The sequence below is a fragment of the Leptodactylus fuscus genome, chromosome 5 (genome assembly GCF_031893055.1).
Source record: "Leptodactylus fuscus isolate aLepFus1 chromosome 5, aLepFus1.hap2, whole genome shotgun sequence".
Lineage (NCBI taxonomy): Eukaryota > Metazoa > Chordata > Amphibia > Anura > Leptodactylidae > Leptodactylus > Leptodactylus fuscus.
In genome coordinates this window covers 80,946,118-80,961,486 of record NC_134269.1, presented here as the reverse complement: position 1 = coordinate 80,961,486, position 15,369 = coordinate 80,946,118, and the positions used below count along the sequence as shown (strand labels likewise).

At 40.7% G+C, this 15,369-nt stretch overlaps 1 protein-coding gene across 3 annotated transcripts in view; it reads right to left on the bottom strand.

Annotated features, from left to right (window-relative positions):
• MYZAP (myocardial zonula adherens protein) overlaps window positions 1–13,972 on the bottom strand; it is a 94,004-nt gene extending 80,032 nt beyond the window's left edge. For all 3 annotated transcript variants that reach the window (XR_012716100.1, XM_075273524.1, XM_075273525.1), the window contains exon 1: window positions 13,483–13,972. Coding sequence is in view for 2 of the 3 variants with exons in the window: in XM_075273524.1 (XP_075129625.1) it covers window positions 13,483–13,539 (57 nt within the window). In the remaining variant the exon portion in view is untranslated. The remainder of the gene's footprint in view (window positions 1–13,482) is intronic.
• Between the last annotated feature and the right edge of the window lie 1,397 nt (window positions 13,973–15,369).

Sequence of the window (15,369 nt, the reverse complement as noted above, 5' to 3'; positions counted from 1 at the left end):
AAATGCCATAGATAAAATGTCAAGTCAACAATAAATCCTTGTCTGATCTGTAACCGACTAGTTTTCTTTAATGGGATAACATTTGACATGACTGGCTTTCCACCCACTCCAAAAACAAATGTTACAGCCAATCTACTTTTACACAGATATTTACAGTTTATCGGTGTCTGTAATTCCAGGTTATTTCACAAAGAGCTGCCTAAAGGTGACACAAGATGCTCTAATGCTAAGGCCCCACGTAGTAGGCCGCAGCAAAAAAGCGCTACAACAAAAACTGCCTTTACAGAAAGACTTTCAGCTATACATATAGGGAGATCACCAACGTTTCCATAATTACAATTGACGTTGTGATTTCTAAAACCGTGATGCATATATTTTTAACGCAATGTGTGGATGGGATTTGCTATAATCCCAGTCACTGCAGGGACTGAAAAACGCCACAGAGTTTCTGCCATTGCCAAATTGTGGCGTTTACTCCACGTGGAGCACCAGCCTAGAATAGCATTTATTGACCGCTCAAAATGTCTAGTGTATGGCCAACTTTACAGCTTTATGTGGCCAAAGTTACAAAGGGTCTGACTTGTAACCTTGTACATTTATGTGGATTCCATACACAATTCTGCTGAAATGCTTTGATGAATGTTTGCAATTTTGCCTTAAGGATTATACAGTATATGTTAAAGCCTAAATATGCTGACAATGCGCGTCTGCACCTGCAGCTGTCAATATATATTCCAGAAAAGGCCCAAAAGCCTCTGTATATGAAATGCATTTACATGGCAGTGATGCGGTCTACCAATATGATGGGTTACATATGTAATTGTTCCATGAAGCTTTAATAACTTTGACAAGTGTTAAATGTTCTAGGAGCTGAAAATCTAACTTCCTTATCTCATATTATACTGGGGACAGTTAGGAGAATGTACAAATCCCATTCAGAAGTGGTCACTTTAACCCTGGGCCCAAGACTGGGCAGGTAACGTCACTAACCATTGTGTGTGTGTAGTGGGAGATGATGCACCAATTCATCTTAAAGTGGTTTTACTGGATTTCTTTTTACAACCTATCCTTGGAATAGGCCAAATATCTGATCAGTAGGGGCCAATAGCCAGGACCGACACAGACCAGCTTTTCAGGATATTTCCAATCCCAATACTGCACAGAGTTGGAAGCAGATTACTTCCTGAAGAGAGATGGATGAACCTCACAAATTTTGTATCAACGAATATTCATAAGGTTAAGCCCTCGGGCCCTCTGAACTGGAAGCCTCCTCAGACCACAGAATATAAATGTAGGCTGGAGAGCATCCGACAGTCCCCTGGTGTCCTTATCCATCCTCTGGGTCAAAGCAGAGGCCAGAAGAGGACACTGAGACACCATCAGACACTGCAAGGAGGATAGGTGAGGCAAGGGGAGTATAAAACTTATTTTACTCACTTCCCCTGCACCTCCATATTACACTCTGGGGTCTGAAGAGACCCCAGAGTATAACAGTGTTTCTTGGATAATGAACCACAAACATTTCTGCCTCAGCCCAAACCCGAATCCCCTTTAATACAAATTAGATCAAGTAGAGTTAAAAGAACAGAACATATGAATTGTTTACAATTTGAAGCACAGTTACAAAGTTTCTAACAATCCAGAGCTCAGTTTACTGGACGCCATTTGCTAACTCTTTACAGTGCCTGTAATAACACTCGGCAATCATTAAATGTGGAAACCCTGCAGCGTGTAAGCTATCAAACCATACATGGCACTAAAACATTATTAGGATTGTACCAGCACTAAAATCACCTTACTGTACTCTGCCCCATCATACATGAATTACAGAATCTTTATTTCTTGGCATAGGATCAGGACATGAGGAGTTCTGTATGATAATTTCATTTATTGATAGTGGAACAAAACACAGATTTCATTTTCTGACTGAGACATATTCTTATAGGAACAAACACAGGTTATCATAGCTGGACAGCTGTATTCTTTATCAGACTGAACAAATCAGACACTTTGATCCTGACTGTTTATATACAGGAAATCCCCGTGCCCACTTCCCTTCCATACTTCCACAAATAGAATACACAGGAGTGACAAGTGCAGTGACATGCTGTAAAATCTTCCAATCTGGAACAGTTCTAAGGACTCCATACCTTCTACATACTACATAGATGTTTGTTTGTTTTTAAACACAGAAATACAAGTAAACAGTCACACAGTTAAGACCTATTCACACAACCAATATTAACATCTGTCACACAGCTGCGTTAAATTCAATACATGTAAATAGGGCTATTCGCATCACAGTTATATATGGTCTGTTTCGAAGGACAATCAAAAAATGATCATGTCCTATTTCAGGATATTTTCACAGATCCTTCTAAAAGACTCCGATCTATGAAGAATCTATGAAAATGGGTGCGCCTCAGATACAAAATGTCCATGAAAAATACACCTTTTCATGGTTGTTTTGTCAATCGATTGTGTGAATGTAGCTTGACGCTAAAGCCCCATTTTTTTGTTGCAGATTTTGCTGTGGTTACTTGAGCCAAAGCCAGGGGTGGATTGAGTAAAAGGTATAAGAATAAGTATAAGAATTTCCTATATGTTTCCCATTACTTTTGTAGGCATTCTTGGCTTTAGGTAAAAAAAAAAAATGCAACAAAATTTGCAACAAAAAAAAGCTGTTTCCGCAACGTGGGGCCTTAGCCTTAGTATAAGGAATTTTCTGCATGTTACAAAAGGGTAGGCTCCTGCTTCAGCCAGTTCACTTGCGCCTACACGAGAGGGCATTGCTCATCTTTTGGGACACATAGTGAGACTCAAAGTAGGAGGTGGAGAATAAAGAAAAAATTAGATGTTTTCATGTTTTCTTTAATGTTACAATATAGCCATTTCTTGACACCTTTACAATGGTCATATGTGATCATAAATAAATGGTTCCGCTTTTCCTTGTCCACAGGCTGTATTTAGCATTATAGAATGAATCTCAATACAAGACATAACCCATGGATAAGAGTGCACTTTTCTCATAGAACCACTATTAGCAAGGAAATCATGGAAAACCCCGAAGTTCCAAAGGCTTATTTTGGGACATGGGATATTGAGTCAAATATATTACTAGACTTTACCCTCCTCCTCCATAGCAGACCCTGAATTCCATCCTTTGGCTTGTGAAACTACAGGATAGAATACATACAAGAAAATACGGAGAAATCCTAGAGGAAAACCTTTTGTAGTTTCCAAAATAATTAAGATTTGGACAAAGGTTTACTCTGAAGATTGGACTTGAAGCTGTTCACTCATCGTCACACATAACAGTGTGGCAAAGAACTGGAAAAAATTGTAGTGCTGCAGATATTACCATATACATATGTATACATTGTATAGGCACAAAACGTAGCAAAGTTATTATCCAGAAAGGTGGGGACTTCAGCTGCATGTTTTCGTTTCAGATTTAAAGCGAGGATTCAGTCTTATTTTTTTCTTATTTTAGCACATATATAATTAAAAAAATATATATTTATTGGGAAAGTAAAGAAAATTATTTTTTTTTGGATTATGGTCTTGCATGTTTCTCATTTTTGGTGTCTTGATAACATTTTTTTGGCTTTCTTCAAAATGTTTGGTTCAGACAGAAGAAACTGCATCAAGAATGAATATGACCTGAAGGTATTACTCTAGCAGAGCTGACACTTACTGACCACTCAATATATCGCTCCTAGAAACTGGTTCATATAGTGAATATCAGGACTCCACCATACGGCCATACCATTTCAGACGTGTCATGAAAACACAGTTACCATTTCAGATATGTATAGATTTAACTTAGGAACTTGAACTTCGCCTTATGCGCTCACCAAACTACTGTAGTTTTACCTACTATGTTCATAGCCATACATGTCGTCCTTATGTCACTTTTTGTGGACTCACAATCTAGTATGATAAAGTTGTTGCTGGATATGACAACATCCTTTTATTGAAGCTGGCCAGCAATTGGCTAAATCCACAGTTCTAGCTTCAGAAACTCAATGAATCAATACTGTTCCAATGCAGGTAGTGTTAGGGGGCGTTCACACTACCGTCGGTGTCCGACAGGTAGTGTCCGCTCCTAGTGTCCGCTCAAAATCTGTCACGGACACTAGGAGCGGACACTAGCTGTGTCCGTGACACCTGTCATTTATTTCAATGGGCATCGGGTGCGTTCTTTTGCACTCCGTGACCGTCCTTTCCTGTCCGCAAGTGAAGATGTCCGACTTCTCAAGCGGACAGAAAAACCCGACATGCAGGGTTCCTCTGTCCGCTTGAGAAGTCGGACATCTTCACTTGCGGACAGGAAAGGACAGGCACGGAGTGCAAAAGAACGCACCCGATGCCCATTCAAGTGAATGACAGGTGTCACGGACACATCTAGTGTCCGCTCCTAGTGTCCGTGACAGATTTTGAGCAGACACTACCTGTCGGACACCGACGGTAGTGTGAACGCTCCCTTACAGAACAGATACTCTCACAGTTGGCCATCCATATTGTCCAGAAAGACCAGAAAGATAGCTCCTCTGTTTTCAGCTACTCTCCATTTCAGCTCATAAAGAGAAGTCCTGAACATGCTACCCACTTTATGATATCCAGATATATTGATAGGCCACATGGCCATACTGTCAGCTATTTGGATGAAGCAAACAATAGAATTGCTGCATGGCTTCACAAAAGGATTATCCATAGAAGCGGAAGTGAAATCCCATTAGCTGTGTCCAGCTGCTATCTTCAATTTTTAATATTTAGATGGACACATTGAAAATCGTCCGGGGTCCCATAATATACAGTCAAATATACAAAAAAGTGAAAGCTTTACTGTGGTGTCGTCTGACATTTTCTCCCTTAAAACCACGGTACAGCATGTATGTTTCCTGTATCTGATCTTGACGTTATTCACAGCATGCAGATCGTTCGAGAAATAGAACCAGCGTAGCCCCGTTAGGAAAGGTAAAACTCTTCTTTATTTAATCCATGAAAAATTGTAATACACGCATGTAAAAATATAGAAACTGCGCCAGACTGACGCGTTTCGGATAATGGTATCCTTTCTCAAAGTCTGGTCTGTTATTCACAGCAAGCTGAACTTAATATTACATTGTTTTAATTGACACATGAAATACATGCTGATTTCTCCAACTTGTGACAAAAATCACATTACTTAAGTAGCAAGAAAAATTGTAGAGAATTGAAGCAGTCATAAGGACATTGAGTGAGCTTCTGTCCTCCCAAGACATTGGGTTTTCAGAGAGCAGATGATCCTAGCAGCTGACTGGCGTACAATCATTGGATTAATCACAATTCGCCTTTTATCTTCCGTTATGGTTTGTAAATTTCAACGCTGAAAGTTTTATTTCTGATGTCTCATACGTAATTGGGGAAATAATTTGACAGGGATTGTTTATTGGTCATTTGCGTCTTTTGAAGTATGATAACCACTGAGAGACATGGCTTCCAATAAAGTTATTAGCTACAGCCATGGACAAAGATGCTAAGAAGTGAAAGTCCTGAGAACTGACAACTTTCTATGTGACCCAGATACGGTTTTCAAAATGTTGTCTTCAATAACAATATAAGGCTGAAGCCCCAAACTGCGGAAATGCAGCTTTTTTTGTTGCAGAGTTTGTTGCGGTTTTTTTGAGCAAAAGCCAGGAGTGGATTGAGCAGAAGTTAGATGTATAAGAACTTCCTATATAGTTCCCATTCCTTTTGTAGCCACTCTTAGCTTTGGCTTAAAAAACAGCAACAAAATCTGCAACAGAAAAAGCTGCGTTTCTGCAAAGTGGGGCCTTAGCCTAAAACTCCATTCAGATCATGTTTTTTACATCCATTTAGCAGATCCATTTAACAGATGCAAAATATGAGTGTAAATGGATGGCCATCTGTTAACACAGAGATAAGGAAAAATGGACAGAAACAGATCTGACTTTTTCTTACCTTGATTTCTATGTGAACAGATTACAAAACGGATGTACAAAACATGACTTGGATGGACCCTAACCCATTTCTTTTTATTTTATTTTTGCTTTTCTGGATCTTTTCAGATGCATTCATTTCAAACAGCAGTATGTAAAGTCTAACCATTTCTCCCATGTCCCTTAATATATCTCTCTCAATATTATGACGTATTGAAGGCCATCAAGGTTTGATTATTGATGGTCCAACCCTAGAAGCTCAAACGTTTATTGTGTTGGGGGTCTCTCAATATCCATCCAAGCCAAGTGGTTCATTGTGAATGTAGTTGTACTGGGTCCTGCATCTCAGTCCCATTCATGGCTGGATCAACCCCACCGAACAAACATAGGCAGCGGCCATTCTCGATATGCAGTGCTCCATCTCAGCCAGGGATTGGCTCTGTAGAATTTCCTGTATGTTTAGAGGAACCAGGAAGTAGAACATTGGAAGACCAGGGTAGCGAGAGAATGTGAGTGATAAAGTATTGATGTTTTTATGACATTCTGAGACATTTTAGAATTGAATGATTTTGTGGTGATCTAACTTAAGTGCTGGAAAACTGCAGAGAGTCTGATGTCATGGCTAAAAGGCAGATGTATTATGGCCTTTCCATTGAGATTCAGTTTCCATGAGATTTATCAGAAATACTGTTATTTGTGCACGGACCCATGAAGCCTAAAAGATGACAATGCGGAAATGTTTAAGGCGTTGTATATACAAAAGAAGAATTGGATTGAAAAGTAGGAATAGTACTTCCTCATTCTTTATCATTTTCCTCTCCTTAGGACACTCTTCTGCCTTTTGCTTAAAGAACTAGTAGTATTGATCACACTGCAGTATGTATAGCCAGTTTTTGCAGTGTTTTCACAAGGGAGTTCCTGCCCATTTTATCTTAAACATGAACGTGTTCATTGAAATTGTATGGTTGAATGTGACATTGTCTGCCTACTCACTGTTTTAGTTGTGGGGTTTTAAGAGTGTTAATTGGGGTCAGTTGTATTTTTTTATATAAATTATTTTTATACTTTGCAAAAATAACATAGGGATATGGATAAAAGTGGCCAAGATGGCAAATAAAATAAGGACAACAAGGAGAAATGGGGGGACATGGTGGAGGCTGAGAAAATAGAAAAAAATTGCTCATAAGTTCTCGGTAGTCCCAGGAGCTCTAAAACATTATCCAAGGAGTCCATAAGGAGACAAAGGAGCTGTGTGTATTCCAGAGGGATGTCGTAAGATGGTAGACTTCCAAAAGGCAGGGTATAGGTTCTGGTAACATTTATAAAGTGTTTAAAGGGGTTATCCAGCTTCCAAAAAGGTATCTGCAAATACATCCACAGCAGTGCTAAGTCCTCACTGTTCCCTTGTGCACCCTTTGCTTGGCAAAATTTTATTTGTGTCTCCTTTTATGACTTTTATTTACATACAGTGAATCTACAGTCAAACTATAGTTCCCATGATTCATCTGCCTGCTTCCTCCCCATGTGCCTCAGCCAGTGTAATAGTCCAATGCAAGTGAGTTAAGATTGACCATCAGAGCTCATCCTTTTGATTGACCATCCGGCTGTCTGAGTTATAAACATCAATGACACATCTTTAGGATATAAGATAGTACCGTATTTTTCAGACTATAAGACGCACTTTTTTTCCCCAAAATTTGGGGGGAAAAGAAGGGTGCGTCTTATAGTCTGAATGTGGCGCCTGGCATCCGCTGTAATAGAGAGGCGGAAGCCGGCAAGGGATAGACGCCGGGGCCTGAGACATTGCTGCGCTCCTCTGCCCTGCATGAAGCCAGCAGCGGCAGCGGCGATGCTATTCCACTCCTCCGTCCCCCCGCCGCTGGCTTCAGGCAGGGCAGAGGAGCGATGTCTCAGGCCCCGGCACCTGTGCTGGCGTCTATCCTTCGCCGGCATCCGCCTCTCTAGTACAGCGGATGCCGGGTCAGTATCGGTGGCCCCTTCTCCCCTTCTTCCTGTGAAGTTGCAGGCCGGCTCCTGCGCGGCGATATCGCAGGAGCCGACCTGTTCGGGTGACAGCCGGGAGCTTAATGAGGCTCCCAGGCCTGTCACTGCTATATTAGTATTGCGGCTGGGTCTATGACCAGCCGTAATACTAATAGACAGAATGTCCCATAGACGGCAATACACTTGTATTGCCGTCTATGGGACTTGCAATCAAGTGACCGCAGGTTCAAGCCCCCGGGGGGGAATAAAATAGTAAAAAAAAAAAAAAAAAAAAAAAAGCTTTAAAAATATATAATAAAAATATGAAATAAATAAAAGTTCTAAATCACCTCCTGGTTTTTTTTCAATACAAGGTGATCTAAGTAATAGACATTCCCCAAAATGGTATAACTAAAAAGTACATCTGGCCCCGCAAAAAAAAAAACACTCTATGCGTCCCCGTACAGCTGCAGGGTCACCTGTCAATGTGGCCTTGCAGCTGTTGCAAAACTACAACTCCCATATATTAAATATTTTACCAGTTTTTGCTTCAAAATTTTTTTTTATAAAAAAAATATATAGTCCAGTGCGTCTTATAGTCCGAAAAATACGGTATATTGGTTAGGATCTGACTATCAGTGCTCTCATGGATGCCAGAACTAACATTTGAATAAGTTGCAGATAACAGGCCTAGTAGCTACACAGAGAACAGAGATGTTTCAGCTAGGAGCGGTGATCGGTGGGTGCTGGTTGTTGCATTCCCACCAATCTGATTTTGATGACCTATCCTAAGGACAGTACAGATGAAGTGGCCATGTGGAGTCTAAGGAAAACTAGATATTTCAGGCCTGTCCAGTGACGAATTTGTCCCGATTTTGGGTGATGCTTTAAGGTGGCCCTTTGAGTTGTGTCTGCAAACAGAGAAGGTGTGAAATACTGTACAATACATGCTAGAATTTAAAAAAAAACTAAAAACTTTCACACAACTTCTATAAGGCTATAGCTCAAAATCTGCAATAGTTTTCTTTAGGTAGGAAATGATCTAAAATTAATACTGGAGTAATAAAATAGTCACTATATGGGTTTTAGAAGTTAAAGTAAACTTGCATACAGTAGACTTGTGCAGAATATAAATGTATATTTCACTGCCATGGAATTCTGAAGAGAAGTAACAAAGTACAAGCCAATGAAGCTGAACTTTTGGAAAGCTTCAGGTCAATATTTATTCTCCTTGTAATGCTTCCCGTGAATGATTCTTAAACTTATTAGCCTGGGGCCCTTCTATTATGATAGGTGATTGATGTAATATCTTACTGTTTAATGGGAAGACAAGCATACAAATAACTTCGACAAAAAAATACATCTAATTCTTATTTTTATATAATAAGTAGAAGATTAAACAAACAACGTGCCCAAAACCTATTCTACATTTGTGGCTCCCTCAAACATAACTTCCTGGAGCGCCATATCAGTTTGGATTGTCAGATTGGTGTGTTGTCAGGTGAATAGGTGTTGAGCCGCAGTAGTGCAGCACAAGGTTAGTCTGCTGCTGGTTCGGTACACTGTGCCCCAAACAGCTGGTTGATGGGGGTGCTGGGTGTTGGATCTACACAGATATGATCTTGGTGACCAATCAGATCAGGCTACTGGGTCCATCAAAGATAATTGAACAATTAACAGATCTCACATGAATTCATTACACACCTGGGCAAGCCTTGGCTGGAATGTGTAATAATAAATGTACGTATGTACATATTGTTACATACACATCACAGAATATATACATATGTGTGTCATTTACATGTAGATTTATGGTTTATCATTAGTTATTTCAGTTCATTGTATCAGTTGTGCGATTTACTAATGAGGACGCTTTAGTGTCATTGGTGTGACTATACAGAGAGCGATGCAGCAGTCCAGCATTCCTATATTATGAATGTACTGTATGTGTGACAGGTATTATGGAGTGCTAGGATATAGCAGAGGTGGAGGCAATGCTGCCAAAGAGTTTATCAGGATCTTTGTAAGCTATTTTAAGAAAGCTGATCTTCTGGAGCTGACACTAGGGCACATTTCTAAAATATTAGATTCACACTTATGCTTTATTTTGAGGCCACCATAATGCAGCTGCGTTTTAGCTTTCGTACAAGAACCAAAACACAATTACAACATACGTTTCTATTGAACTGAACTCTGCTCACTATAGGGTTCTAGGGAGATACATAAAAATCTTATATCTGTGTTTATTATATTTTAATAACATATCACAGCATTGATTCTATGATAGTAACAATGAAAACAAAAGCTTCATTCTCAAGACTGCACAGTCATCACAAACCAATATGAAGGCATTTAGGGATGTGTTAGAGACACACTTTACAAATAGGACAGTGCCACTGGAGGAGTGTAGCTGACATAGAAAATGGGGGACCCTATAATAGACTTTGCATTTGAGAGCTAGAAGCTTTATGTTATGCCTCTAGTATTACATTATGTGTTATCTTTAAGAGTATCTATCTTGTATAATAGCTGGACTGGTCCATCATTATCATATAATATCTCATGTCAAAATTATGAAACTGATGAGCAAAATATCAACACAGTCTGTTTGTAGTACATTTGGGCAACCTATTTGTAGAATTAATCTGATAATATTGAGTCCAACATCTTCAACCTCCTGTGATCAGCTGTAACCATAGGGAAAAGCTCAATGTAGCTGCAAAAGAAGAAAAGGTAGTATAACATGGCACCTATTTATGGGGGTAATAAGTACCCATGGGACCTCATAACAAAATCTGGAATGACCAGCAAGTTCACAGCACGATAACATTATTTTGGTCCTTGAAAGGGTTGTCCAGGATCTCAAGCTATTTGATACTGATGACCAATTCACAGGATAGGAAATCAGTATCAGTCCTTACAGCTTTTAGTCCATACAGTGTAGCAGTGACACATGGATCTGCAGCCCCACTTCCATTTCCACTTCCCTTCACTCTAATAGGAGCAGGGCTACTTCTACCCAAATACTTAGTATTGACGTCCATTTACTACTTATATACACTCACCGGCCACTTTATTAGGTACACCATGCTAGTAACGGGTTGGACTCCCTTTTGCCTTCAGAACTGCCTCAATTCTTCGTGGCATAGATTCAACAAGGTGCTGGAAGCATTCCTCAGAAATTTTGGTCCATATTGACATGATGGCATCACACAGTTGCCGCAGATTTGTCGGCTGCACATCCATGATGCGAATCTCCCGTTCCACCACATCCCAAAGATGCTCTATTGGATTGAGATCTGGTGACTGTGGAGGCCATTGGAGTACAGTGAACTCATTGTCATGTTCAAGAAACCAGTCTGAGCTGATTCCAGCTTTATGACATGGCGCATTATCCTGCTGAAAGTAGCCATCAGATGTTGGGTACATTGTGGTCATAAAGGGATGGACATGGTCAGCAACAATACTCAGGTAGGCTTTGGCGTTGCAACGATGCTCAATTGGTACCAAGGGGCCCAAAGAGTGCCAAGAAAATATTCCCCACACCATGACACCACCACCACCAGCCTGAACCGTTGATACAAGGCAGGATGGATCCATGCTTTCATGTTGTTGACGCCAAATTCTGACCCTACCATCCGAATGTCGCAGCAGAAGTCGAGACTCATCAGACCAGGCAACGTTTTTCCAATCTTCAATTGTCCAATTTCGATGAGCTTGTGCAAATTGTAGCCTCAGTTTCCTGTTCTTAGCTAAAAGGAGTGGCACCCGGTGTGGTCTTCTGCTGCTGTAGCCCATCTGCCTCAAAGTTCGACGTACTGTGCGTTCAGAGATGCTCTTCTGGCTACCTTGGTTGTAACTGGTGGCTATTTGAGTCACTGTTGCCTTTCTATCAGCTCGAACCAGTCTGGCCATTCTCCTCTGACCTCTGGCATCAACAACGCATTTCCGCCCACAGAACTGCCGCTCACTGGATGTTTTTTCTTTTTCGGACCATTCTCTGTAAACCCTAGAGATGGTTGTGCGTGAAAATCCCAGTAGATCAGCAGTTTCTGAAATACTCAGACCAGCCCTTCTGGCACCAACAACCATGCCACGTTCAAAGGCACTCAAATCACCTTTCTTCCCCATACTGATGCTCGGTTTGAACTGCAGGAGATTGTCTTGACCATGTCTACATGCCTAAATGCACTGAGTTGCCGCCATGTGATTGGCTGATTAGAAATTAAGTGTTAACGAGCAGTTGGACAGGTGTACCTAATAAAGTGGCCGGTGAGTGTACATGGCTTCCAGCGATCTGATACTGATGTACCAAAGATGTTCAAATCTTGAACAACCCCTTTAATAACGTGCAGGGATAATGTACGCAGTGATGTCACAGTATAAGAATAACGTATGCAATACACATGAAATATCTGCTCAGTACATGAATTATACAAGCAGTGATATAACACTGTATATGGATATTGCAGACCAGGAATCATAGCACAGGAACAAGTTCACCAGGAACCTCACAGGATACCAGAAAAAATCTATATATAATGATATATATAATACACGATGTCAACTTATGTGGATAATGTAATGTCACAGAACAGATGTAATGAAAAAGTTATGTGACAATGTGCAATGCGGAGCTAACTGTTGGGTTCAGTAATACAAAAAAGTTGAATTGAGCCTTTCAGTTTTCCAGCGCCCCCCCTTCCAAAGTAAATACTAACCTTATATCTGAGTGAAAATGAACCCCTTTAGTTTCTGTCCCCTCAGTAGTCCCTATACTTGCTACCCAAATAGTTACATCCAAGTACCCAGTGCCATTGATGCATGACCACATAATACATGGTAGTATTGAATACACCACTATTGGGGCCCCACTTTCCAGTGGCTCTCTGCTGACCCCCTCTTTGTCATTCATGTGACTTTAAAGTTACATTTGTTCTCTCAATTTACACAAATAAAGTTAATTGAAACAAGTCAACAATTTGCATCAACTTTGTATTTTATCTTCTGCAACAGCTAGATACTTGAGGAGGTCTTGGGGATCAGGACTATGTGGACTGAGCTGTGTACGTTCTGTGTGTCTATGGTTGGAAGTACATACAGTAGATATAGATATATATATATCTACAGCATTGTGGCTCTGTGGTTGGAATGCTGCCTTGTACCGCTGAGGTCATGAATTAAAAGGGCAACATCTGCATTTGTTTGTGCGTCTGTGGATGTCCTATAGGTTTCCTGGTTTCTTCCTACACTCTAAGGACATACTGGTTATTTGTCCTCCTATGTAATTTGCCTTAGCTTTTGTCTGAGATGGAAAAATGAGTTTGAGAGAACCATAGGAAACAGGAATCAATGCAAATAAGACAGTATCTTCAAGGCGTTGTGGAATATGTAGGTGCTATATACAGTAAGTAAATATAGACTTCTACTCTGTACACAAAACTTGACCAGTAACTGCTGATAAAGTGTTACAATGTTTCTTGAATAGAAAGTTAGAACAGAGAAATGACTGTCAATAGCATGGATCTCAATAGAAGTATTCATGTCTACTCACTGATTTCTGAGGAGTCTCTGCTGTTGTCACAGTGGAAACGGTTTTATATCGCATCATCTTGCTTAGATCCAGATAGTCCAAAAAGTAACCCTAGTGTCTGATTCTTATGTTAAACTCCAGCGCCTGCTCAGCCACAATTCACATCTGTAACCATGTCCAAGACTTTCAGAGACTGTCTGAGAAAGGATTTTCACGTTGATGAGTGGAAGTCGTGTTAATTCCTCTCCACCCCTTTCCTGCTGCTTCAGATATCCTCGGCGGCCAGTAATCCTCAACCTACAAGTGTCTGCCCTTTACCCAGCATAGCAGACAACTTCTCTGCGCCTTAGTGCTCTGATCTCTGTACACCTGCACTGACCATTGTCATGTTGCCAAGAAACACCCTCGGATTGTTTTTTCTCCAGGTCATCTCACGTGTAGTTTCCTACTCGACTTGTCAGGCAGCATTCATATTAGCTGCTTACCTGGACATACGCATGTAGCAGTCAGAGACAACACCCTCCCCGAATGAGGGTGGGGCCTTGTCGTGTCAATCCTTCATAATTATTAACACTGTCACTGCCAAATACTGTCCAAAGTTTCGCCCAGATTTACTATATTTAACTTTGTCACTTTTTGCGGTATTATACGTTTCGTTTATTAAAATTGCATATACTGTAAGTGTGCAATTTCTTTGTTACACTTGACCAGAAACATTGCACACTTAGGGTGCATTCACACGATGTAACGTGCAGCGTGATCTGGCATGTATACGGCGTGTCAGAGTTTGCGCGCTGTAAAAGCTCCCATTCATTTCAATGGGAGTTAGGATTGTATACACCGCGTTATTTTGCGGCCGTGATTTTGCGGAATCACGGCCGCAAAATATCGCGACGTATACGATCCTAACTCCCATTGAAATGAGTGGGAGCTTTTACGGCATGCAAACTCTGACACGCCGTATACGTGCCAGATCACGCTGCACGTTACATCGTGTGAATGCACCCTTAAGATGCAAACAAGCCAAATAACACGTATCTCTAAAATGTTTGTTTCTACTCTATTACCATGGATGTATCTATATACTGACGCTACGTTCACACTAACCTTCATCTTTCCATTCTTCGAGTCCGCTTGAGAACCCAATAAACAAAAAGCTAACCTATTAAAGGCCGCAGCCCCACGTGGCGGAAACGTCGCAGGAAAAAAATTCAGCGTTTTACAGTCACGCAACATGGATCCCATCCCCACTTTAAGTCAAAATATGCTCAGCGGACATGTGTCGACAACATTGCAGTTTTTTGCAACTCGCAGAATGTGAATTCTACAGAAACATCAGCGGTTTCTCTATATGTAAAGCAGAAAGTCTACAGAGGAAAGTTCCTGAGGAAGAGGAAAGTCTTCAGAGGAAACTTTCTGTCAAAAGCAATGCAGCCGCAGTTTTTTCTTTTTTTGCTGTGGGGCGGCACGTGGGGCCTTTGCCTAAAAAGCGGTTAACTGCGAAAATCCCAAACGTAGTTGAAGTGTTTGTGTGAACCTATCCTGAGACAGCTGTGTTTTAAACTGGTTTCAAATAAAAAAAAAAAATATATTAAAACAGATAATGTATCTCTTAAAAGTTTCTTGTTTTTGTTTTACCTTTTCAGCATTATTTTTAGGATGTTCGCCCAGGTGAACTTAGAACATCACATCAGGTTTCCTCATACACTTCAGGTTACACAGCCACACCCTTTAAGAAGTTGACAGGGGATGCTGAGCATGCAGGCAGCACTAAAGGACAAACACACAGTCCACAGTGACAGCTGACAGTGCAGGCAGCTCCTGTTACCAGACCTTCCTCTCACACACAAGGAGGTGGAGTGTTCACCATAGATGACACAGCCAGGCCAAGCTCAACCCTTTATGTGC